Below are 27,636 nucleotides of genomic sequence, written 5' to 3' on the forward strand. Positions count from 1 at the left end.
TGAGATGTGGGGAGTGTACTGGGTTTGTGTGGCTCTCAAAAAGTCATTAGTAATAAATGCAGTAAGATTGCCAAAGGACCAATCATGACAGTTTGCATCAGCCACAGTTTTGCTGGTGACATAAAAAACATAATCACAAAAAACAAATCAACAATATTCAACTCTTGCAGAGTTAGAATTTGTTTTAACTCCTGTTCAGGTTTTAAGACTTCTAGTTTTGAAAAAAATAATTTGCAGTGAGAAGAGTAAGGCTTTGTTTTCTGGGAAGTCACAGTAGAGGTGTTTTCGAAATAAAAACTTAGCACTGTCAAAAATGCCTGTATGTGCTGCTCAGGCTGCTGCTTTTCACTGTTGCATGGAGAATGATGTGCTGTGGACTCTGAGAAACACTCAAAGGAAAAGGATGCTCCTTTCAGGCTAAACCTGAAATTAGCAGTTCATTCCAAAGTCTGAGGTAAGCACAGGTCCGTACTGCCATCACCTTTTCCTGGAGCCAAGGTGGTGCTGTCAGACTGAGTTCCCCAGCTCCTCAGTTTTAGATGTCTGTGTGCAGAAGATGCAGCCATGAGAAACCTTGTGCTGCAGAAAGGCTGACCTGGCGAGCACTGGAAAGAAATTTCCATTTCTCCCAGTGTTCATGTGTTGCCACAGCTGTGTAATAAAGGACACCTGTGTTTCCTGGCTAGTTATTTGAAACAGTTAAGTGAAGAAACAGGTTTGACAAGGGCTTTAACTGTCTTAACTGGTTGTAGTTTCATGCCCAGCAAGCAGTGGACTGGGAGAGGAAAAGCATTTATATTCCGGAGACTTCTCCCTTTTTTTATGGCACAGGAAGACGAAAAAGGTCTATCTGACAGGAGAACTGATTTTTTTTTTAAAAAAAAAGAAGGGAAATACTTAGGTTGAAAGAATTTGTTCATGTCTGTAAGAACCATAATCACAGATTATTTAGCAAATAGAAGTGTGTCACGTGGAAGACCCAGGGGAGCAACTGCAGGAGTCTTTGTTGGCATTGCTGTTACTTACATTATTAGATGATACTCTCTCCTCCTGCTTTGTACTTTTTGTGTAAAAAGACATGGCTGAACACAAAGTGAGCACTTGCTTCCTTGAATGTTCAAGAGGCAGCAAGTTGATGCTTATAAAAATGGTATTTACCAATTAATATCAGAAAGGAAGTCGCCTTTTCTTAAATTTTCTAAATTATGATGTTCTCTTTTAGAAGATCATTTGTATACAGTGTTCAGAAAACCTGGCACTGTAGTAAAGAATACTGAAATTTTTCATCCAGGAAAGAAAAGTTTGAATACTTGTAGCATTTATCAGCATCTCAGAGAAAGTTTGCAAACTGAAAATAAGTAACTACAAATCCATAACAGGGGTCATTTGGGTACATTTGACTCACCTTCCACTGATGCTGGTGTGTGTCCACAAAAAATGTCCAGCATGTTTCCTGCAGTGCCTGTCTCAGCCCTACAGAGCAGCGTATTACATCCTCAGAAGTTGCCTCTGTGCCCACTGGGACAGTGGAAAAGTAATCAGAAGGCAGGTGGCTATTTCATAACACTGGGGAGTGAGGGAGTAATTGCAGTGCTGTGCTCTTGGAGAAATTCAACAGACTTCTGCACAAAAAGCTTCTGCATCACTTCCCTAAATTTTCCTCCTATTCCAAACCATGACACAGGGTGACTTAAGATTTTGGCAATGCAGCTTTCTTGAGAATGAATCAGACATGACCCAAAACCTTATGGAGGCAAAGATTATTTCTCTTGAAATATGAAGAAAATACATTAAACTGGAGAAGCAGCGTTTACTTGTTTTAGTAGGTTGGGCTGCCCAACCTACCATTGAGTCTGTGCATCTGTTTTCACATGTACAGAAACTGGGTTTTTTGGCTCTTAATTGATAACTATTTAGTCTCTGAACAGATAGACATATATAATTTAATTTTTTTTGTGATGTTGCTATCCTAATTGTTTTCTTTCTTTCTTCTCAGTGGATATTTTCATTATCAATATTGTTTGACAGCTTCCGGTGTCCACCTAACATAAATTCTTTCTGTCTTTTATGGTTTTTTTTTTTCAATTCTTGCTCTGTACTGGAAAAACACAGAACTGTGAACCTTTGTATTGATTTATTCTGTTTTAGTGGGGTGCTACTCTACAAGCACATTTCTCAATGCCTCCTGGAAAACCCAAATGAAACAAATGGTTTTTTCCTCACAGGTGGTTAGTATGCAGCCTACAAGGTTCTTATTTTATCCACCAGCACAAAAGTCAAGAAAGATGATGCTTTTATGCAGCCCAAAGCATCCAGCCAGTGGTAGTGGCTTTATCAGTAAAACATGTAGACCCATGGTGAGAGCTAGAGGGTCAGCAAGCACTCAGACGCTTGTTAAATCTTTGCTTTTGAACAAATACAATTTATAAACCCTTGGTACACTGTGAAAAATAAGTCACAATCCCCAGGACAGTATCATGGGCCTTTTACATGTGTCATTTGAAAAGTCAGCAGCCTGTATCATGCAGCTGTGTGTATGTGTGTTTTCCATACTGTCTAGCCTTCTGCCTCCTCAGCAAAAGCCATTCATACTGCTCTGGCACCAGGCTTACTAACCTGCTTCACAATCCACTGAAATAATTCTTTATTCCAGAAGACTTGCTCCAACAACTGATATTATTAATTATTAAATATTTTTAGTGCAAAGAAGAAAATAGTAGGACTGAATACCAGTGATTTCAGTTTTGTCAATGCCCTTCTGGATATTAAAAGCTCTCAATTAATAGAGGTTTACTCCTTAGGCTGCTCTTAGCACTAGGTTCCAGTTTACTTTTTTCTTCTTCTTAATAAATAAATACAGGGCTTTTTCAGGCTCCTCTGAATTATGACATTCCAAACCTGTGTAAGTTTTAAATATTCTTCCTAGGACATGACCACTTCCACTGGGTAATGAATTAGATGTCTCTAGCCCATTTGCTATCTGTTCTTGCCTTTGTGAATATTCACTACAAGGAAAAAGCAATTACTTTCAGTTACTGACACAGAAAAAAACCAAAACTTTAGTTTCTGTACTGAAAGCAATAAAATTTAAAAGTGGTATCATTTAAGAATATTATCATAAAGTTCCGTTCAAACTAATTGAATTAAATGAGTTTAATAACTCTTTAGAAAGCATCAACCTCAGCTTGTGATTTATTTTAATTGAAGTTGTTCAGATGGAGGATGTAAAGAAATACATCAACTAGATTGAATACTCTAAAACCTAAATAAAAGTAAGTCTTTTATAGTTTCCAAGAGTCCAGATTAAATCACTTAGTGTCAAAGTGTAAGCAAACTAAAAAGGAATTTTCATCCATGAAAACACATTTTCAGTTGAGTTACTGATATAATCAGAATCATTAAGTTCTGTACATCACACTTGTTAAATGCTAAATGAAAATTACAAAAATCTCAGGAAAACAATGGTATCAGGCAGTTCTGTCATTTTTAAGCCTGAGCAATGCATGAGTCTTAACACCATAAACTACTTGATCCTTGGTACCTTCTCACTAAGATCCTGCCGAAAGGAGCAAAAGTCAGGGATAATTCAGCTCCTGAGCCAGTTGCAGTGGAAAGCAGGGATCATTTCAAGACCAATTTGGAGCAGATTAATGAAAAGAAGGCTTAATGAGCCACGGACCCCTAAAAGAATGTTGGACAAATCCACCTCTAATGAGGGTGGGGAGATAAAAAGGATTGTGAGAAACAAGTCAGGACCATTAACCTTGGGCTATGAAGGAGGTTCTTGAGAGCCTAATTCTTGTCACAAGGTCAAGCTTTTACAAAGCAATTATTAAGGATCTCCATAGTATCAAGATACAGGCACACACACATACTCACAGCCTTTTAACCTTGAGGACTCTGGACTCATTTCCCTTCTCTTAATTGTCTTTTCCCCCCTGCTTGCACTGCTTGTAAAATACATGTTCAGGTTGTTGTAGGAATGATGTGTCTCCTGGCTTGTGCAAGAAATTGTAGTTGTAGTTGTACTAATCTGCCCCAAATTAAAGGGGAGAACGAGATATATAACAGAATAATAGAATTCTGGGGTTAGAAGGGACTTCAGAGTTTGCCTATTGCCAACACCCTGCCATGGGCAGGGGCACCTTTCACTAGAACATGTAATGTGCAGTGCTGGACAAAAAGAGAAAAATAAAATCTTAATTTAAAGCCTATAGTGTGACAGGGAAGTGTGGCATTACTACTACTGTAATTTCTGCCCATGCAACTGAGGTATAGAATTTTACAAGTTTACAGAGTAAAGTGTTGGACAGAACTGGAAGAAACATTTATTTTACTTAAATATGTTTTTCTAGATGACCAGCTGCTGAAATAAGTAATAGAAAGCAAGAAAAGTTTAGGAGTTTTGTGGTAAGTATTATCTGTGCAACATGGGGTCAAAGCCTGTTCAAAAGCCTGTGAGTAACTCAACTTTGATTATTTCCTTTCTCAGAAACCACTGCTATATACTGAAATTATTTACTTTTATAACTGGAACACAGTCTGTCTGATCATGTTTATAACTTGTTGAAATTACAAGGACCAGCAATTTGATTGGCTGTAGATTTCTACATTTTAAAATCTGGGACGATTTTCTTTTTTTCAAAGGCAAAAATTCTACTTTCATTTCTTTGGAGTTCCTGTCAATGTTTTTGGAATAACTACATAACTGTTATCTCCTCACTGTTTGCTTCTGCTTAACAAGGGCTAAGTTAGAGGTACAGAACACTCTCTGCCCATTTTTTGTGCTCTGAGTGGCCTGAAGCTCTGTCAGGGAAGTTTTAGACTGGATAATAGGAAAAGGTTCTTCACCCCACAGGGTGTTTGTGCATTGGAACAGCTCCCCAGGGAAGTGGTCACAGCACCAAGCCCAACAGAGTTCAAGTGTGACTCTTGGGGATGTCCTGTGCAGGACCAGGAGTTGGACTCGATGATCCTTGTGGGTCCTTTCCAGTTCAGGATATTCCATGTTTCTAAATCTTACAGAAGTAAGGTCCTGTAAGATTTTTTGTGACCTATGCAAGCCAGGGCAAACACTGCAGGAGCAGCAGTAAGAACCCCAGAAAGAGCTGTCAAGTTGTCTTCTATGCATTTGTATGCATTTACTATGCATAACTCTGCAGATAAAAACGAGGTGAGCTAGCTTTGCTGCACGTGGCCAGGGAAAAGTTGGCCTGCCAGGAAGGGATTGCTCCAATCTATGGACTTTTACAAAGGCGCTACCATCCTGTTTAGTCATGCACTTGAAATTGGTCACCATAAAAATTACTGAGAGCTACTCATGATAGCAGCACTGATTAGGCAGTGAAGATGAATTGCAGTTATGGAAATACAAGTTTCAGGATAAGGATTATGGGAACTGGCACTGCAGGAAGAACACCTTTATTTAAAAACACGGTGCTTCTACCACTTGAGTGAGGCAAGAAAGGCTTGATGGCATCAATAAGTACATTCTAGAGCAGTAATGATTCCCAAATAGAAAAGGGCACTGGGAAGGAAAGGATTTTGTCCGTGTCTCACATATCCTGTGACCACATAAATAGCTAAAATTCTGTTGGTGTCCTGATAAGCATGACTTTAGACTGACTTGCTTTCTGGTGAAGATAGGTGCTAATTAAAGTATGAAACCACTATTTATTTCAGGTCAAACAACTAAATATTAGATATAATGTTTGACAAGATCATAGCTAGAACATGTGGAAAGACTGAATAGTCTATTGAAATGAACAGTTGTACACGTTTTTGTGGCAAAGAAGAGTGATCCATGCTAGACATTTTGGCACAGTAAATTAACAGCAAGTATTTATTATACAAGGATGGCATTCACATTGTTGACTTGGGTAGTAATAAAAGTACAAAGAAATGCCCCCTTCAAAGTAATCAAGTCAGTTCCACAATCGGTTCAGTGAACTACTGAACAGTGGGAATTGCATCTTTCCCTCTGGTTCTAGGAGAACTTCTTCATGAAGTGCAGTTTGAGGTAGGCAATGGTGAGGAAGATCAGGGTCATGCAGGCCAGAGCCAGGTGGTTCTGCCACAGACCCCAGGTGCTGGCATCGATGCCTTGACTCTTCAGATACTCCTCTCCTGTACACGGCCTGCAGATAAACACACACACGTCGGGAAGCTTAGTCACCTAACAAGCCACTCAGCAGGACCTAGGAAGATCTCTAGAAGTTGTGTAGTAGGCCGGGCAAACACCAGCTATGTGTCAGTGGTTAATTTTCCATTTGTAAATTTGCTTTTCTTGTAGCTCCGGTTTCACGTAGGAAGCTGAAATGGATTTTGTGAGGCTGTACGATCGTGTGTGTGTGCACATCTCTCACTAAATACAGTTTGAAGAAAAGTAAGAAGCATAATGCAGATATTTCTAGTGTTATAAATACTAAATATGACAGCAAGCAGAATGTTCCATGCAGTCAGAATGGAAAAAACCCAGTCAAAGGCTGCTTTTCCATGTAAAAACTCACAGATTCTCTGGTCATTAGTGAGTATCTCTGATACTCAGACTGATGTTCTAGGACTTCTAAAGCTGCTGATGGTGGGATTCAGTTCAGTGTACCAAAATACTTACATCTGGCCTGTCTGTCGATAGCTACTGCCACTGCTTAAAACTGTGTTATTACTGCTGCCACAGAAGTTCAGATCAGTCAACTCATTGATCTGTAAAGCCTTTTAAAGCAAAAGAAACAATGACAACAGAAATTAGTAGGTAAATGAGTAATACATTAACAAGATGAGATACAATGCAATTAAAATTCATTCTAAAAATGTCCTGGTATCCCTATTTTATTTGCCAAATCCCCATTTTTTAGCAGAGTAGCAGAGTTCTTTTTTTTTCTTTTAAGAGAGGAATGTATATAGTCTGTACACACCTGGTAAAGCATGCACCACTACAGGCTTTACCACTTCCCCCAGGCCAGACCATTTCTGCACAGGCACAGTAAACCCCAAATTTCTCTGCAAAACATCACACTGGCTTAAATTTTCACAAACAAGGAGAAAAGCTTTAGCCTGACAAGTTTTTGTTTGATTGATGGAAAAGCCAAATAGAAGATTTTTACTTTTTTGGGTGGGAGTAACATTGTTCTTTACTTTGAAACATTTCTGTCCAGCTGAGGTCCAGTGAATGTAGTAGTGTCTCTCATATGAGGTGTTTCCAAATTACAGAAATGAGCTCTTCTAAACAGCAGCTGGTGCTAGGTGATGAGAAGCCATTCTTGTTTCAAGATACTGCACAACACTCAGAGGTTGTTTTACTTAATTAGCTTTCCTTTTGCTCATTAGGCCATCAAGTGTGAAGATTTCTTTATCATGATTAAAGACATTCCTTTCTAGCAAACCATTTCCAGGTTTGTACACAGGAAATCAGATCACTTACTGTCATTCCATATCGAGGGATGCTGAAGTATTTGAGCCAGGAGAGCCAGGACATGATGCTTGTAAGATTGACCAGCAACCCAGAGAAAATCTAGAGGCAATGTTTACCAAAAAAAAGCCATAACAAACAAAAACAGATTACAATTCACATGCTTTTATCATGTGTCCTTCTCTAGCTCTTTGCTTTTTCAGACAAAAAGGAATGGGAGAGCATTTCTGGAGGAAGAAACTCTTCCAGCAGAAGAACAAAAGGAAGGATTTATATGTTATTGAGCTCTGGTCCGTAACCTCAGGCCCTTCCCCCAAAACAAGTAACAAGGAATGCTTTCCCCTGTGCAGTAGACCTACGTGCTTCCTGTCTAGGGGTCCCACATGGGTTCACATGAACTCTCTGCTGCTCCTCAGTGTGAGACTGCTCTAGGTTTTGCCTGTGTGCCCCGAGTCCAAGGCAGTGTGGATTTTGGCTGTAGGTTCAGCTCTGCCTCATCTAAAGTGCCTGTCTCCTGACTGTGGCTGTGTGTTGCCCAGTTTAATATGCCCAAGGTAGGCTCTGCAGCTGAGGAGGACAGCTGGGCTAGTGGTCTCAGAAAACAGAGGGCTGCAGGTCATGTTCTCATCCATTTAACATTTGCCTTCCACAAAGTTAAGGGAGAGAGAATGATATGTAGCCCTAAGTGGCTTTCCTACTTTCCAGGCAGTTTTCTGTCTGCTAGAGCCACAGAGAAGAAGTCAGAGGAACCATTCTCCTCCTCACACCCACCCCTCCAGCCCCTCACTTCTTGTTCTTTCAAAGGACAAATCAGAATACTCCACCCCACAGCATCAGGATACTCAAATCAGACAAATCAGGATATGTTGACCCCAATAGACTTTTTGCACAATTCAGCTGAACTCCATGCTAGTAGGATTTCTGGATTTCAGCATTTCTGGGGTTTCATGATCCAGACTAGACAATTGAAAAGTGCTACTCACAATCATAAAAACAAATGCAACAGTCATGAATAGGTTTGCTATAGCAACCACGCTCTGTCCTGCTGCAATGGCAAGTGCCATGGAAGTGGCTGTGTAGGACACCATCATAAGAGTGAACATCATGGTAAAGAAGGCTTGTACTGTTGGTTTCAAACCTTAAAAATCAGAACAAGAAGGGTTTCAGAATTATGCTGCTGAAAGCTCTACCATAATCTGAACACTATTCTGAGTTTCCTAATGTGTCCTGCTTAAAAATTACACCTTGTCTGCCAGCACAGGCTGTGTCACTGAGACCCAAGACTGACGTGGTGCTTATGACAGCCCTTATGTGTCTGTCTTGACAATGGAAGAGAGGATGAATAAGTAGTGTGCCCAAAACTGCAGTAAGACTGAAGATAGTGGAATGTGTAGAAGTACTGTACTTCACACATCCAAAGTGGCTGCAAGTTGTCCATCAAAGGAGAAATTTCTAGTGCACTTCCATGAGCAGCAGCTGTACAGCATTTCACAGTTTCCAGGCTCTCCTAAAGAGCCTAGCAGCCTTGAGGTGGTTATGGATTCAGTAGCAAGGTCTGTTTCACTCCAGTTTCACAATTTGAGAGCCTCTTGCTGATGTGGCCTTGTTTCCTATTCCTTAGGGTAAAAACTCACACCAAAGCAAATAAACTGGTATTAATTCTCACAGTATTAAGATCTTAAAACAAAATCTTTGCTTTTAGGTGTTCTTGCAAGGATCAGAAAAGCATCTTGTAAAAGTCATCAAAAGCCAAGAAGGCCATAGATGAAAAGGAATAAATCAAAATTATGTAGTAAAGGTTATGACTTCCTCTAGGGACAGTGGATATGAGACATGTCACAGATTCTCTGATGAATGCTTTAATCTTTGTGTCTTTTCTGTAGAAAACAACATGGTGTGCTAAAAGTAAGCTCAGTAGCCAATGCCATACCAGTGTAAAGATTTAGCTTATATAAATATCCATGTATGCATAGACATCTATAAGATGCACGTGCCATGATTTACTGGGGGGGTCAGAATGAGACTGCAGGAGACCATACTTGCCTAGCATGAAGTAAACTATGCAGGTGAAGATGATGCTGGGCATAGTCCTTATGGGTATTAAATCAGCCATTAGCTTTGCTATGAAGTATACAGATGTTCTGTAGTACCCACTGATATATTCATGTCTGGAACACAGAGATAGGTACAGCACATTACAAATTTAGCCACTTTAGCCAGTTTGATTTCCACCTCTTGACAAATGAATTCTAGCTCAAACTGGAAGAAAATCTTTCATACTTAGGCTACAATGCAGCTGTCCAGTAAGCCTATGCACTACAGAACTGGTGACATTTTCATACGCCAGTGAACGTGGGTATTTGTGCACATAATTTTTAGTAAATTTATTTGTCATGCCATTGAGACATAGAGTGTAAAGTTTGAATAATTTTCATATTTTATACAGCATGATACGCATAGCTTTAAAGAATCCAGTTAGATGATATTTATTGCCCTCTCTAGTGAGTCACAAACTTATTAATCAATGCCAAAACTGATTATTCAAGGGTTTTTTTACCTACTGTGTCAATAAGATTACACTCTGAGCCAGTTGTAATCATAGGTACCTTTTGGGAGGTTTGCAGACAACTCACTGGCAGACTAACAGAGCACATTTGCAATGAGCACTATCATTGAAATAATTTGAAAATTCTGCACTAACTGTACTTAAATGACATTTACAGCATGTCAGACAAACTCACAGTCTAACAGCAGTCTGGTAATTTTTTTGTATGTTTTACTTACATAAATATCTTCTTTTCCACAACAAAGAGTTCAAGAGCTGAGACACTGCTGAAACACTGGTTGGTGGTCAGAAAGAACATTGCACCCACTCTGCAAAATAGCAAAACAGTGAGCTGTTATTTAAAATGAGATGTAAATGTAGCATTTCCACAATAGAGTACAAAAATCCACTTGCAGTGACTGAAGTTTGGCAGTGTTTGACTTCCCATCCCAAAATCCATGGGAGAAGTCTTGGCTACGAGTCTGAGGCTGTAACAAGCCTGACATAGATGTGGTACAGTCATTATTTGGTTTTGGCATGCAATGATAGCACATTCTCTGATGCAGTCAAAATATAGAAAATCAACTGAGGTTTCTTTTGAGGGACTGTGGTTTGGTTTTTTTTCTTGATGTAATTTCCTGATACCATAAACATTCTCAGATAGTGAGGCATTTTTCTGCTGCAAACTAAGAGGAACCAAGTAAACAGTGTGAGAAGTAGTTTTCACATTTTCCACAAAAATTCAAAGCACTTCCTATTCAGTTTAAAACTGGGCTGTTTATAAACAAATGCTGTGAAGTCTTATGGGATTAAGAGCCCAGAGGTTTCATAGTGGCAAACTCATGTGTCAGGTCAGGTACATACAGCTGTCAAAATGATATATAGAGCAGCATAGTTTGAAAATCTCCTACTGCTGGTAAAATCAAGTGTGTGAATAGAAACAGTTGCAAGATTACAACTTTAGTTACCTAGGTTTACGTACCTACAAGTCTGTATACTTTAATGGTCTCAGTTCTGCAGGGACCTTGCTCGAGGAACAAAATCACATCCTCACTTCCAAGTCACACAGGTTTGGCCTTATTGATGTGAAGGGAAGCGTTTGCTTTAAAGAGGTATGAACCTCCTTTAAAGGGAGCTTTATCAAATTTTTGAATATCCATTACCTAGACTGACTGACCTGTTCTGTAGTCCAGCAGAGTTCTCTTCAAGTCCGAAGTAGATGGCACCTACAATCAGTCCCAGAAAAGATGTAATACAAAGCTAAATGGGAAAAAGAGAAAAGAGGAGGGAAAGTATCATTGTCATTGCTTCAAAGGTTTTCCTGACTGCCAGGATGAGGATGCTAGTTTATTCTCATGCAGTGTGTAATTACTGGGCTCTGCCATACATCTTACTCGTGGGATTGTTTTTAATGAGATGCTACAACAAGGATACTGATATTTGCAGTCTGTAACTTTATTACAAAAATTATTTAAATAACAGAGATAACAGCTGCCGCAATGATGTCACTTAAAAGACTGAAGTGTGTGCATCATACTTTTTAAGTACTAAATGCAAGTGACAAAAAAAAATCTCAGGAAAACAATGGTATCAGGCAGTTCTGTCATTTTTAAGCCCGAGCAATGCATGAGTCTTAACACCATAAACTACTTGATCCTTGGTACCTTCTCACTAAGATCCTGCCGAAAGGAGCAAAAGTCAGGGATAATTCAGCTCCTGAGCCAGTTGCAGTGGAAAGCAGGGATCATTTCAAGACCAATTTGGAGCAGATTAATGAAAAGAAGGCTTAATGAGCCACAGACCTCTAAAAGAATGTTGGACAAATCCACCTCTAATGAGGGTGGGGAGATAAAAAGGATTGTGAGAAACAAGTCAGGACCATTAACCTTGGGCTATGAAGGAGGTTCTTGAGGGCCTAATTCTTGTCACAAGGTCAAGCTTTTACAAAGCAATTATTAAGGATCTCCATAGTATCAACATACAGGCACACACACTAGCTCAAAGACTTTTAACCTCAGGGATTCTGGACTTGTTTTACCTCCACACTAGCCATTTATTCACTCATTATATAAAACATGATGAAGATAATTTATACCCCAGGCTACAGGCTGACTTTTCTATTGGCCTCTCCAGAACTGGTGAGAATTGCAGTGGGAGTTTTGGTGGTGCTGTGGCTGCAGAGTTTGGCCCATGCATTAGGGGATTCCCAAGGATTAGTGCAGCTTTGAAGGAGTCAACACTTTTGGTTCTGATCCTTCAGAAAAAGCAGCACTAACAGAGCCAGTGATTATCTTTCATGGTGGGTGCTGATCCCCATTGTGGACTTCATGACACCTTATCCAGAAGACATCATCACCAATATGAACAGTCAAATAACCAAACAGCACACACTTTATGAGACTGCAAAAATATTTTTGCACTTAGGCCAGCTGCCAGAACTTCATTTTGTGCTGAAGTTTAACGAAGTATACAAATGCAGTCTGTTATTTTTTCCTGAGGATTTGAGGCCAAACCCCACAGGGCCAAGCATGGACAATTAGAGTCAAATCTGAAGAATGTTCTTGAGCAAACAAGAGTGAAACTACTTGGGACATAATGTGCTCCTGGGTGGGAGCAGCAGAATACCCTGCTGGGACAGGTCTTGCCTCTCAAAGTCTTTCAGTAGTCCAAAATTAGTTACTGAACAGTCCCACATTTGGGACCATTCAGGACACCTTCTATCCCCAGATTCCTAGACCTTGAGCACTCTTTCTTCAGATGCTTACTGCAGTCAAAATATCAAGAGGCAAAACCATCCCTCCCAGTGACTTATCTAATTATCCAGGAGCCAAATAAATTCAATGTATACCACAAAACCATGGATACAAATAGCCTTACCTGAGCTATGGAAGCCTGAGGGTTTCCTATCAGGTTTTTAAATGTGCGCCTGGACACCCATTTCAGCTGGTGGAGGAAGGAATTGGCATATGTGATTTGCCGGAAAAGTCCTTTGGTTTTCTTTTTATTTCCTGAAGAAATGCTCTCTAAATGTACTTTTGTTTCTCGGTAGTAGGCAGAGTTGCAGTATTTTTCTGCTAATTGCTCAGCCAATGTCTTATCATATTCAGAGCATTCTTCAGTGCTGTCTGCTGGAAAGATTAAAAAAACAGAAGAATTAAGATGCACATGTAGTTCCAGTGATTTACTGCACTCAGTCCCATAGCAGACAGCTCAAAAGAGTTGGTATAAATAAGACCAAAAAAATCTGTGTTTGTCTGTGCAACTTCTCCCACAGGCAGCAGCCTCTCAGCTCTCTGACCAGGCCCAGGGAGTTGCAACTTAGCAGCAACATGGCTTTTAATCAAAAAGTGATTTTTACATCCCCTTTGCCCCAAAGATTTCTGTAAGTAATCTGTTTCACAGATAATGACATAATCCTGGACTTCCCAGACTTTCAGATCCAGGTAACCCTGCATGTGTCTACCTTGGTCATATATAAATTTCAGCTGGATCTCTTTTTTTTCTTAACTATGGTACAGTGTAAGCTTTTGCAATGACAGATATGTTTGTCATATCTGCCAGCTATAATATTTGCTAGACCCTGATCAGCGCATTTTTGTGAAATGATAGCTGGTCCTTTGGTAAATGTATAGTGAAACTGTGTTTGGGCACTCAGCGTATTCATTACTTCATTTGTCTTTTCACTCCTGTGAAAAGAGAGTAAGCTGTTACTGAGTGGCAGCAGAAAAGTATGAGAAAGTGTTCTCCAAAAACTAGGTGAGAACTGATTTGTTTGTTTGGGGACAATTTCTGCCTTAGCACAACTTCAGGGAAACATCAGATGAGCAGTGGTACCCTATGTCTATCCCTTCTCACCCTGCTCAGAGGAAGGCAAACAGTAATTTCCTAACAGAGAAATTGTTACATTAAGTAAAATAGTCAAGTCATAACTGCATCAAATTATGTCCTTAACAGGATCAGTTATCTTGGTTTGTCGTCTCTGCTTCTGCAGGATTTCAGCTGGTTTGTCTTGAAGATGAAAGAAGCTCTTTCTGTGTGCTGAGAGTTACCAAAATAGTTTCTTAAGATCCCATTCCCACATGTTAGGATAAGGACTCAGCTCTGGGTTTCATACCTGTGTTACTTTCATCAGCCTTGTTCATTGCCACGGCGGTGGAGTCTCCATTGATGACATCCAGGAAAAAATCAGCAGGGTTGTTGTAGGGCTCGCACTGGTAGCCTGTGGTGACAGTGACACTGTGGTGACAGTGTTGTGAGCCCTGGGTGGGGTTGTGTGACTGGCCAAGGGCTGTGTTTGGCTGTCAGAAGCACAGCCACATATCCTGCCCATGGAGCAGCCTGCACCAAAGGCATGGCAGCCTTTGGAAAGTCCATGCCTCCTTGAGGGATGAGTGGCACTGCCGGGCAGCACTGTCACCCAAAGAGAGGTGACAGCTGGCAGCGTGCTCTTCCCAGCCCTAGCCCAGGCTTTCTCTAATCAAGATGTACCAGGAACAGCTCACCCAAAACCACACCCAGAGAAATGCTCAGCCTGTTAAAATGCTGGACTTGCTTGGACATGCCATGTCCAATTCTGGCCCAGAGCTATCGGCATTTCACTTGAGTTGGTGCAAACCAAAGGTTGTCCCTGCTGGAAGTTGTGCTCACCAATGGATTGAAAGTATTCAATGGCATGCTGGGCTGGGCCGTGGTACAGCAGTCTCCCTGCAGCCAGAAGTGTCAGGCTGTCAAATAGTCGGAATATGGAGTAACGAGGCTGATGGATGGAGAAGATGATTGTCCTTCCTTGATTTGACATCCTGAATGTGAAGAGCAACAGAGATATCAGCTTTGCAAGTTGATTCAGTATTTAGGTAAGAGCATTTGAAAGTTCAGTTAAGTCTTGATGAAGTTTGATTAACTTGGTATGCCAGAGAAAGGAGAAGAAAGGAAAAAAAAAAAAAGAAAATATTTAGGTAACATTTACAGTGTCTGTGTGAGAAAAGAATTCTAATTTTGGAGAGAGAGAATTAATTCAGTTTTTTTCCCACCCCATTTGCATCCTTGGCTCACTGGTAAATAATTACATGTCTGAATTTCCTGTTTGGTCATTTGAACTGTAGTTCGAGTCAAACACAAGTGAAGTCTAGCAGAGTGGAGTGCTGAGAACAGGAAGGCCATCACCTTTTCAGTAGCAGTAGGACAGCATTAGCAGTGCTAGCATCAAGTCCCGTGGTTGGTTCATCCAAAAACAAGATGGCAGGATCCGTGATGAGCTCCATCCCAATATTGGTCCTTTTCCGCTCTCCTCCAGACACCCCACGAGAGAACTGGGTACCAACCTAATAAAAAAACATGAAACTTGTCTTGTTTGGCCCAAAGACAAATTGTTGAACAAACAGTATCATACCCACCTGGCAGTATTTGGGGAGAGTTGTAAGGAGTTTTGGCCCTACACTCAGAAGCAGATGTAAATTTTTGTAGCAGATGTTATCTCACACACAACCTTGTTCTTAGTGTTAATATTATTTGAGGTCTTGTCCTTTTCTCCAACCACTAACTTTCCCTTTCACCTCTGTCTTTCCCTTTCCTTTTCCCTGAAATGTAGTACCATATGGCAGCATCTGCACAGTCTGTACAGGTCTCCATAGAGAAATGTCACTAATTATCGTATTACTGAGACACCTGGTTGAAATTTACTTTTTTTTTTAATCTGCCATGATGAGCAATTTGGTTAATTAATAAACCACTTATTACATTTTAAGTAACATGTTTACAGGCCTTACCTTGGAATCTGCCACTTTGCTCAAACCCAGCTCCTTGATTATCTGATTCACTCGTTCATTTTTTTCCTGTTCCTTCACTGACTTTGGCAAGCGGAGTGCTGCCGAGAACTGCAGATTTTCTCTTACAGTCAGGGTTCCCATGACCACATCGTCCTTCATTAAAAAAAAAGGGTAGATACTTTGTGGTTGCTCAGCAATTTCTATTTATTCCTCTGAGAACTATATCAACCTATGTTTTGTTCTGTCCTTGCATGCAGAGGGACAGCAGCAGCAGCCAGAACATGCAGTAAGGTGCATCTTCAATGGCCATGTCATAGAAGAGTTTGGATTTCATTCATGTAATTATATTTGCCTTAATTCATAAAGCAAAGCCACACAGGAACAGCCTCCATCATGCATGATATCAAAATACATAAACAGCAAAGTATCAAAAACAGTCCCTTATGTATTCTTACCTTATTCAGCTTTTGGAGGTGTTGAGGAAGAGACTCAAGGGCTGGAGGGACCTAAGGAGCAGCTACAGCTCAGGTCATTATCAGTGTGTTTGCCTGTGCAGCCTCAGCCCACCGCAGGTAAGAACAGGGAGAAAAGAGGGAAGGTAAAGAGAGGTTGGGCCCATGTGGGTTAGGGTGATGGTGTTCCCAACTTGTTTTGTCAAAGGAGGAAGGAGGGGAGGTTTTTTAGATACCATCTGCTTGTCTGTTGCAAAGGGAATCTGTCAGTTGTGGGAAGTGGAGATTTATTTTACACGAGGTTTGAGAGACCACCTTTCTGTAACAGGCTGAAAGTAATTTTAGGGAGTTTTCCTCGATTCTTGGATCAAGGCAAGGTGTTTGTAACACAGCAGTAATTTCTTACAATAGAATCCACTGTCATAAAAATTGCTTACCTGTACTACGTACCCAGAGGTACATTTAAAGTTGGCAGGCTGAGGAGCTCCATTGATCAAAATGTCACCAGAGAGCCCGCGGGGATCCTTCCTTGCAGCCAAAATGTCCAGTAGCCTAAAGGAAAAGTTGGTTACTTTGTCAGATGAACATGCAGGAGGCAAAGCTCTCTGAACCTCAAACCCAGCTCATGGAACGAACAGCTGCATAAAAACAGATCACATTTAAATGTCTGCAATCTAGAAAACCCCCAGCAACTTTCACGGACTGAGTTGCTTTTGTCCTGGTTTTCTAAGGAAATGAGATCCATGCAGGTCCATGTCCATTTCTTCAATAATTTGAGTTTACCCTCAAATTGGTAACACATTAGCAGAATGGTGTGTAAGGAGTGACTTTCAGTAAAGTATGGACTAAAACTGTATTTCACCTTTCTCATATAATCTGGTTGTCTTCTGGAATTCAATTATTTCTCAGAATACAGAGAGACTTGCACAGTCCTAAATAAAACTCAATTTTTCTCTGAAAGAGAAGTCCATTACTGCTAAATGTGTACAATTTCATTTTCCCCTTGGTATAATTTCTGTGGAGGGTGAAGAGGGCACTTACGAAGATTTACCACTGCCAGTGGGTCCCAAAATTGCATTCAGTCCTGGTTTCATAATGCCACTGTAAGACAAAATGGATAAGTTTTACCATGTAGTTAGGGTGGGGTTATTTCTTTGCCTGTTCCAACTGGTAGGCCAGTGTAACTTATCTGTACAACTATTTTCTGCATGCCATTAATTTTGGAATTAATTAAGCTGCCTAATCACAAGCAATATTTAAGATCAGACTTCACCTTAACTTTTTATTCCTAATTCAAGAAAAACTAATAATCATATAATGAAGACAGAACAGAAACGTGACTAAAATGTAGCAAAATCTGTACATGTATTTTTACCACATGGATCTCTGCAAGAGAAGCACTCGCTTTAACCATACTCTGTTCTAAAGGTAGTATTCTCTCAACAGAGAAAATAATAGTCCCTGTGGGCAGAATAAACTAGGGATTTGCCTGCACTTAAAATGCAATTGATAATTTCTCTGTATTTGACATTAAAGCCCCATGAAACTCAAAAGTCAGACAGAAAATGTCACAAATGACCCATGTAAGTTAACTGAGGTACCACAACACATGGCTTTTGAGAAAAGCAATAAAGCCTAAATTTAAGAGCTCATGTTTAGCAGGTGTGGGAATTTCCTGGGCAAAGAGTATGATAGACAGAGCTACACAAAAGGGTGAAAAAAAAAAAAAAGGGTGAATATGATAGAAATTGGAGTTAGGGAGCTGAAAGTCATGTTGACTTGGAATGGCATATTGCATGCCAATGCCTTGCCACTGAGTTTAACTACTGAAGTATGAATGGGCAAGTTTTATTCACTGATTATTGAACAAAGGCCATAGTGACATGACTGCTTTACTGCCGTAGTGCTCGCTATTGGGGAAAAAAAACACAAAACAACTCAACAAAAAAAATGCCAAAATCCAGAAACCTTTACAACTCCCCAAAGTTAACCTGACCCTCACTTATATTAATGTGTTAAACATTTGAAGTTAAACCCCCCAAAAAATTAACCTTTCCCAAGGCCACCTAAGGGAAGGAGACAACCATGAAGGACAGGCTGCTGGTATCCCAGCTAAACACCCTGGCATAGTGGGAGGACTGCCAGGGAGTGTAGAGCAAGCAGAGCTGGCTGCTGTGCCCGGCGCTGATATCAGCCAAAAGAACTGTACCCCAGGGCCCAGGGAAGTCTGCTCTCTGATGTACAGGCTCAGCCCAGGGACTGAGGACCTGGGCTTAATTAAGCACAGCTGTCAGTAAACACAAAGCAACCACACATACAAATAATTTTTCTAAATCTTGGTCTGCAAATTGTGCTGGATGGCTCAGTGACATGAGTGAAGTCAACTCTCTGGACAGAAACAAAACTTACATGTACTCTAAAGAGATGTTTAAATACGTACTTGACATCTCTCAAAACTTCTTTTTCGGTGGTTTTTTGGAAACACAGGAACCCAGTCTTTATCTTCACACGGTAGTAGATGTTGTGGAAGGTGAGCACGCTTCCTACCCTGCCAGACAAGTCTGGCAAGGGCTGCATTCTACTGGGAATGCCATTTGTACTGGGTTCTGACATCTGAATGCATAGGTGCGGCTGGTCTTCCACCATCTTTCTCCTGGACGTGAAACACAAGAAAGAGAATATTCAATGAGGTATGAAGAGGAAAGCTGTGTCTTTTGGGGCTCAGTGTTTGGCACGGGGCCCATGGTGGGCCTGGAAGAGGCCCATCGAGGAGTGTTTCTTTTGGATAGGAAGGTTGGGTCCTGTGGGCTCAGACCTGGAGATGACATGAAGCTAACAAGGGTCTGCCAGATGCAGGGAAATAGAAGAATTTCCCTCCACCCTGATGGTCTGCTGGGGTGGGCTGACCTTGGGAGACCACACAGACCCAGCTGCACTCTGAAGTGAATATCTACTCTGGCACCTGGACTTCCTTCTCTATGTTCTTTCTCTCACATTTTCTCACTCCTCTCTCACAGTTGCTGAACACCATCTTTTGCCCTTTCTTACACATTCCAGAGAAGTTTTATCAGCATCACTGACACACTCAGCTTTGCCTCAGCAGCTGGAAGTGGCTGTGTCTGCCACAGCACAACTCCAGAATCCTTTCCTACAGAATTCTCCCCCACAAACTACCCCTCACCAGCAGCACCTGGACACAGGCAGCAACTGTTCTATTAACCTAAATAATTTTGCAAAGGATATAGCAACATGGAAACTGACACTGCTGCCAAGTAATTCTCTTCCCTGAGTTTGATTTCCATGTGAAATCTAGAAGGTAATTGTAGAATAATTAAAGTTATCTCACCTCCTTCATGAGCCAGGCTTCTTCCTGTGAGCCATCCACCTGCACAGTGGAACATCCCTGGCTGTCCCCGTGCACACAGACCTTTGTCCCCTTTTTCTTCCTTAAGGGTCATCTGGGGGAGAGGTAGGCTCTGGCCTCTCTATATAACATGTTGACTTATCAGAGTGTAGTTACTTCAAATGTCACTATGGGAAATATTAGCAATGCGATAATTCATGGGAATGAAGAGCATAGATGATCAGCTGGGAGCTCTGGGGTGACCAGTTCCCTACCTCAGCATAGTTAGACTGCTTACAGCAAGAAAGGAGGCAAATTATGACACGCTTTCAGACATACTGAATGAATTTGAAAGCCTTTAGTAGAAAGAGCCTTGGAAAAAAAAAAAAGCCATTTAATCTAACAGGCTCATATGGTCACATAAAAACCCAAACCCAAGTCCTTAACTTAGGTTAAGTTTGCTAAGGGTGCTTGACAGACAGCTGGGTGCTCCTTGGTGGCTTATCAGCACAGTGAAACCTCTGGAAGCTCAATGTTCAGCAACTGGCCTTTCTCCACATAAAGGCTGGTTCCTCTGTCTCCCAGGGATGCTATCTCAAATCTAGCCCAAGATTGCCTCTTCTGAGAAAGCTGCAGTCTTCTGTGCTGACAAAAATGTAAGGTCTTACTGTTTTAGTAGCCAGTAATCTTGACCCAGTGCAAAGGAACCATGTTTGAAATGTAATTACAATGGATCTATCTTTAATTTTAGCTAAAATGCATTTTGAATAAGTTGAACATCAATCAAATGTGCAACATTTAAAATATAGAGGCCTTTTACTGATAAACTGCATACACTCTCACTGGTGCCAGAGGAGATCTACCTGCCTGGAAGAGGACAGGCAATTTTATATGGCTATTTTTCCTGCAGTTGCTGGGTTAATCTGTCAATCACTTCCTTTTGAAAGGATGCTTTGGTAGATGTGCATTCAGAACTGCAGTAGGAACTTGTCACTTAAAGTCTCACCAAGTGCTGAGCATATATTTGCTGAGCTAGGTACCAAATACTCAGCCACAGGGGCAACACCACATGTAGGCATTAAAAAATCCCTTGGATAAACAAGCAGCACAAAGTGAGTGCAGATGTCAGGAGACAGTGTGACTATGACATTGATATATCACTACACATATAAGATATTTGGATCAGTATTTTGCTTGATCTCATTTTTTTCTCACCTTAATATTTCAGTATTACAGATGTAACATTATGAGCAAATGAGAAAAAAATAAGGTAGAGTTTGACCTCAGACATGATCAATAGAATGGTTACATTTTTCTTTGTTTAAGTTTGATTTTGTTGGGGTTTTGGTCTTTTTTTCCAAAGACCAGCATAAAAACCTAGCTCTGCACTTGCACTGAAATCTCTGAAATGCTCTCTTTTTTTTAGGAATTAAAGAAATTATTTTTTCCAGACTGAACTAGACAGGTAGAAAAAAAACCAGAGAATCAGAAACTGTTTGCACAAGTAAAGGATCATATTGTCTTCACAGTGTCATTCCTAAAAACAGACAGTCTGTCATAGCCAAATTTAATCTATCAATCAAGATAGGATGAGATTGTACACTTCCTTGCAAAAATGTGTGCAGAAGTTATATAATTAAATCAGGTATGGGAAGAATTACATATATCCATAGCAAATAGTCTCTCAATGGTTATTTAATACAGCTGTCAGCAGGAAACTTCCAGTTCAGGAAGGCTTGATAACCCAGATTTCCAGAGAAAAACAACACTCTTTGCTATTGTCCCTTGGGAAAGCATTAACTACTGGGAGCTGTGAGCAGAGGCTGGATTCAGGTCTCACTGGACCTCTGGTTTAAGTTGGCACAGCCCTCCCTGGCTGCAGGGTGCTTGTGCCACTTGCAGGGAGAGGGTGGGATGCAGCAGGTGGATTTACCTGTGTTCTGTTCCTCCCTTCAGGAAAAAAGAAAAAAAAAGTGTATTGGTGGGCACATGCCATTTATCAAAGTAAAAAAATCCCATCTATTTCCAATGTTACATTAATACTGAAAATAGCGTTTCACACTTTCGGAGCTACTAGAATTTATTGCAGGAAGAAATTGCAGAATGCTCATTCGCTTAGAGCTGGTGTGGTTATTTCTGCTGTGTAAAATCTGAGTTGGGTCCTCTCTTCTTGAAAGGGTCATAAGCACTGCAAGCTCTCCACCACAGCAGCTTCTTGAGCTGCAGAATGACGTGGCTCTGGACATGCTGGGGGGAAGGGGCTTGGGGAAGTCCCAAATTCCTGCTTCTCCCTCAGAGCAGGTCCGGCACCAACACAAGGCTGGGTCAGCCGTGGCTCTGCCTAGGTGATCCGTGGAAGCCTCTGAGAGTGGCCATTGGGATCTCAGCTAACAGTGTGCTGGGAGAAGATGAAGTGCAAACACCAGAAAAGATGCACACGTGCTAAAATTAGGCATTTGCTTTGCTTCGCTTTTTTGGATGCCTCTTTTTTGCTGTGGTGTAAGAAGTTGCAGTGCGATAATCAGTTTGGTGTTTTATAAAACAGCCTTCCCGTTTCTGATCCAGCAATAAACTTTGCCAGAGGAACAGAGGTTCCTGCTGCTTCACAGCTAACCTAATTGTCAGCTGTTTGCAATTGCTCCTCAGAAATTGATTTTTTAAAAATATTACAGATTCTACCTGTTTAAAAATAATTATTTAAGTTTAATGTGACATACAGCCATGAAACATTTTAAGTCAGAGCTTGTGCAGCACAAAGAAACAACCAAGATGAATGTTAATCAAATCAATTTCTACAAAAATTTTAAATTAAGTTTCTCCGGTTTCATTGCCAATGGCTTACAAATATTTACTTTAGATCAGAAATGAGCAGAAGATTCTATAACAATATGTACTGCCAGCTGTATTCAGTATTTGTTAATCTCAATAAAGTGTTTCATATTCACATCATAGCAGCCCTGAGTATAGTACACTTTGCATCAGCAGAATAAAAAATTTATAAATTCTCTGGAAATTTTGCATATTTTGTTTGTTTGGGCAAATAGTTTTGAAATATTTCTATTGCCACTGATTTCACCATAATTTCAGCTCAGGTCTAATAGAAAATCATTTTCTTCAGAGATATGTAGTCACAGAAAATTTTGCCAGGAGACAAAGGTCTAGAGATTTAACCTTTTATTAGTGGCAAAATGAAACTACTTTCTTTAAAACAACTAAGAAATCTCTGCTCAATGTTTCAATGCAGACAAAATGAAGGTCTCAGTACAGTCATTTTCCTGAGTATTCTTCTGAGACTTGTAAAGTACAAAGTGTCATTTTTCCTACACACACACACACACACACAGGGGAACTAAACAAAACCATCAAACAACAACAAAATGTGCTACAAAGTTCAGTTGATTAAACATGCTTGAACCACAACAAAGTGAAGTCTTTCAAACAGTTTCAGTAAACATATTTGTGTCATTTAAGATACATTGTCTATATACAAAGCTAAGGAATATTTATTCCTGTCAGTCTTCCTGCAAAGCTTTTGGCACCAGAAGGATTTGCAGTTCAAATAGGAAAAAAACCAAACAAACAAAAAACAAACAATAAAGAACAATACTATAGGAGGGGTAGTAAATTACAAATAGCAAAATTCAGATGTGCATTTTTGAAAATCTAGGCAGTTACTCAATAGATTTTATCTCTATAGAGAATAAGCATTGACTGGTTTTGGGGTTACTTAAGGAGGAAGAGTTTTAGAGAGAGAAGCAGCTTTCAGCATAACTTTTTTAAAGGAAGCTGCCCTAACCCCTTTTTAAAAACAGTGTTTTTCTTTTTTTTGTGAATACTTGAAAGTGCCAGAGAAACCACAGTTAAGTATGCTATTATTTCTCTTATTTTTAGTAGGTACAAAGCCTGTTTTAGTGGGTTTTGAAGCCTGCAAGCTGAAACAATACTGTATGTGCATTTTGGATTTTCAATATATATATAAGTTCACAGAAACTGTAACCTTCATTGTTAAGGTTACATATATATATATATATATATACACGTATATATATTATATGCATATAATATATATATTTTATATGTATTATATTATATTAATATATATAATATATACTATATACTATATACTATATACTATATACTATATACTATATACTATATACTATATACTATATAATATATAATATATAATATATAATATATAATATATAATATATAATATATAATATATAATATATAATATATAATATATAATATATAATATATAATAATATATAATATATTATATATTATAATATATAATATATAATAATATATAATATATTATATATTATATATTATATATTATATATTATACATTATATATTGACATTTATATTTATATTTATATTTATATTTATATTTATATTTATATTTATATAAATTATTATTGTATATTTTGATATTATAATATATTTCTATATAATTAATATTATATAAATTATCTATAATATATTATATTTATTTATTTATATTTATATATATATATATAAATTCATAGAACCTTTTCTCCCCTCTTCTTTAGCCATTTAAGGAATGTGAACTGACCAGAGAATGGCTGTGGGGATGCAAAGGGGCCAGCACTACACATTCCTCTTTCTCAGGAAGACGAGCAGGAAATTAAAACCGTTTGAGTAAATGAGGATAATGCGACTCAGGCAATCTGTAAGTTAGTTGCCAGCCTATTTACCGTGGGTTTGTGGTCTACCTCCCATGAAAAGAGCCCTGTGCGTTTCGGGGGCTGAGCAGGCAGCGCCCAGGTCCGTGCAGGCATTTGCACGCCTGTTAACATACGCGAGGGAGCACTGAGAACAGCAATCTCCCGCAAAATGGTCTCACTGTTCCCCTTTTTACTGGTTTTCATTTATGCCCTGAAGCTTCCCCGCCCCCACCTTTTATAAAACATATTTTCGCTGATTTCTTGCCTTCCCAATAACATCCCTTGAAAAGCTGGGAGAAGGCAGGTGAGCGTTTCGCTGCGGTTTCCTTGGCTGCTGGAGAAAAACAGCCGCTGACCATCACACCGCAGCGATGGCAGAGCGAGCAGCTCACGGAGGAGGGAGCAAGGAGCAAGCGGCTACACCGAGCTAAACCCGCCTGGGCGAAAGGGCTGAGTCGCTGCCCCCCACCCACCCACTCACTCACCCACCCACCCACCCACTCACCCACTCACCGCAGCGGGTCCGGACCGGGTTGCGGGATGCGGGATGCGGGATGCGGGGTGCGGGATGCGGGATGCGGGATGCGGGATGCGGGGTGCGGGATGCGGGATGCGGGATGCGGGATGCGGGGTGCGGGATGCGGGGTGCGGGGTGCGGGATGCGGGGTGCGGGGTGCGGGGTGCGGGATGCGGGATGCGGGGTGCGGGGTGCGGGGTGCGGGATGCGGGGTGCGGGATGCGGGATGCGGGATGCGGGAGGAGCGCGGCCCCGGCGGCTCGCCGGGCTGGCAGGACCGAGCGCTGCCCCCGGGTCTCAGCCCTGCTCGGTGCCCCGCGCTCCGTCGTCCCGGGGAGTCTCCACCCTCTCCCTTTTCTGGGCAGGGCAGGGCCGGGACGAGCCGCTGCTGTCGCCTTTTCTGCTTTAGCTGAACAACTTGTGAGCTGCCACAGCCCAACCACGCCGGCGGTGCTGCTCTGAGTAAAGGAGAGCATCTCCACCTGCCCGAGGCTTGCAGCCGTGAACAGAGAACGCTGGCAGGGTGGGATGAATCCCAGCACGGCATGCCAGATAAAGCCCAGTTGGCTGTGATATCTTCTCTCCTGGTGTTCCCAGGAGCTTTTCCGAGCCCATCAGAGCGGGGTTTTCACAGGATAGTATGTGGGTACGACACTGATGCTGTGGAAAGAACCAAAGGCAAGGCAGCCTTTGTTATACAAAGTAGGAGCGCTGATCCCCGGCTGAGGTTACTGGGCAGCATCAGCCACAACTTTCCAGGAGCTGTGCTAACTGGGAGCAGGATCAATGACCACTTCTCCTATGTGCTCCCTGATGCAGTTTTGCTTTCCAGGACAGATGTAGCTTCCAATAACCCCAAAGATCAGGTTGGGCAAACTCTGGGGGATGCTGAAGGAACTCCTTCAGTTCTGTTGGCACCATCCCATGTGAGGGCTCTGCCAGAGCTTTGACAAATGCATGAGCCCATGGAGTCACAATCTTTCTCCTTGGGAGATGACGCAGAAGAGTACACGTTATGGATGGTTTCCATTTAAATTCATGATTTTTAAAATAATCTCTTTTTCCTAGCGAGACACATCAGTAATTATTAAACAACAAGGCTGCCTGTAAAAGCTCTCCTAGACCAAACACCACTAGGGCTGGATGTTTTAATGTAGCTGTAACCTGGGAGAGATAAGTATATCATTGTTCATGAACCATGCTCCTGAGACTTTGTTCTTTCCTTTATCAATGATTTTATAATAATTAACTCTCTACTGTATTTATATGAGACTTAGAGGCAAGTCACCAGCTAGTGAAAATCATTGCATAGTCCCAGTGGCATTTGAGAAGGTGCACACGTGACCGAAGAGGTGCAGAAATACTCTTAGCTTGTTCAGGGAGAGAGTATCTGCAGCCTGGGCCAGAAACCTCAGCAGACAATTTGTTGTATCAGGTCTGGCCTATCCCCAGGCAGCTTGATGTAATAAGGACTCAAAGGTGTAATAAGTTGCTACATTGGGATGAGCTGTTGACTCCCTTGAAGGTCCTGCAGAAAAACCAAGTTGGAGGGCTGGGAGATCACCAACCACATGAACTTTAAACAAAGACAAGTGCTGTGTTTTTCACCAGGGATGGGGCAACCCTGGGTGTACAGACAGTCTGGGGAATGAGAGGCTGGAGAGCAGCACTGTACAAAGGGCCCTGGAGGTCCTGGTCGATGGAAAGTTGGATCTGAGTCAGTGCCCTGGGGGCCAGGAGGGCAACTGTGTCCTGGGGGCATCAGGCACAGCATCACCAGCTGGGCAAGGGAGGGGATTGTCCTGCTCTGCTCTGCTCTGGGGCGGCCTCACCTCCAGTGCTGGGGGCAGTTTGGGGTGCCACAATATAAAAAAGACATGGAGCCATTAGAGAGTGCCCAAAGGAGGGCCACGAGCATGGTGAAGGGCCTCGAGGGGAAGCTGTATGAGGAGTGGCTGAGGTCACTTGGTCTACTCAGCCCAGAGAAGAGGAAACTGAGGAGAGACCTCATTGTAGTGACAGTTTCATTGTGAGGGGAAGAGGAGGGGCAGACACTGAGCGCTTCTCTGTGGTGACAGTGACAGGACCTCTGGGAATGGCCTGGAGTTGTGTTGGGGGAGGTTTAGGTTGGATATTAGAAAAAAATTTCTTCGCCCAGAGGGTGGTAGGGCAGTGGAACAGGCTCCCCAGGGTAGTGGTCACAGCTCCAAGCCTGACAGGGTTCATGAAGGTCTTGGACAATACCCTTGGGTACATGGTATGGTTCTTGTGACTGTTCTATGCTGGGCCAGGAGTTGGACTTTATGATCTTTCTTGTGTCCCTTCCAACTCAGGATATTCTTCCATGAGTTAGGAAAAACCAGAGCATTTGCGCAGGATGCAGAGAGGTGACTGGTGCTCTCAGCATGACTGGTGCTCCAGCTTAAACCAACCAACCAACAACAACAACAAAAGGAGATGAAAAACCGCGGTTGTTTTGTTTGCACAGATATTTGCTCTACTTTTAAGAGCCAATATGATTTGGTTTTTTGGGGTTTTTTTTTGTTTTGTTTTGTTTTGGTTTGGGTTTTTTGGTGTTTTTGTTTTTGTTTTTGTTTTGTTTGTTTGTTTTTATTGTGGGCACAGGTATCCTTAAGGTTGTCGATTCATAGTTGTTCCTGTCTTCAGGCTTGGAGCAGACTGTCTGAAGGAAAGTCCCAATTGATGCTTGCATTACAGTCTGAAACACTGAGTGAAAGGAATTCAACTTCTTCAGTTTCAGGAGCTGGCTGGGAAACACATGTATAGGACACATGTATAGACAGTCTAAAGGGACTGTGTTATCAGCTCTGTTAGCTGCTAAGATGTTTAGTGGTCCTGTATAAAGATAGTACAGAGTCATTCACATTCAAATAAGCAATGAATGAAATG

At 41.2% G+C, this 27,636-nt stretch overlaps 1 protein-coding gene across 5 annotated transcripts; it reads right to left on the reverse strand.

Moving 5' to 3' along the window:
- Positions 1–5,813: 5,813 nt before the first annotated feature.
- ABCG2 (ATP binding cassette subfamily G member 2 (JR blood group)) lies at positions 5,814–26,119 on the reverse strand. 5 transcript variants are annotated; one of them, XM_077783035.2, is made up of 16 exons: positions 24,723–26,119; positions 18,611–18,823; positions 17,212–17,271; positions 16,608–16,722; positions 15,719–15,871; positions 15,117–15,274; positions 14,601–14,752; positions 14,068–14,172; positions 12,831–13,078; positions 11,131–11,213; positions 10,193–10,282; positions 9,452–9,576; positions 8,392–8,546; positions 7,421–7,510; positions 6,614–6,711; positions 5,814–6,137 (listed from the first exon to the last, which is right to left on the reverse strand). In XM_077783035.2, exons 1-16 carry the CDS (start codon positions 25,271–25,273, stop codon positions 5,987–5,989), a joined length of 2,547 nt encoding a protein of 848 aa, XP_077639161.2. In that variant the 5' UTR covers positions 25,274–26,119; the 3' UTR covers positions 5,814–5,986. The 5 variants fall into 5 exon arrangements, with proteins under 5 accessions (XP_077639161.2, XP_085434395.1, XP_085434397.1 ...); XM_085578269.1 differs by having other exon boundaries at positions 12,831–13,081; positions 24,723–26,118; XM_085578271.1 differs by having other exon boundaries at positions 24,715–25,225.
- Positions 26,120–27,636: the final 1,517 nt, after the last annotated feature.

This window comes from Lonchura striata, chromosome 4, assembly GCF_050655825.1.
Source record: "Lonchura striata isolate lonStrDom1 chromosome 4, ASM5065582v1, whole genome shotgun sequence".
In the NCBI taxonomy this organism is placed as follows: domain Eukaryota; kingdom Metazoa; phylum Chordata; class Aves; order Passeriformes; family Estrildidae; genus Lonchura; species Lonchura striata.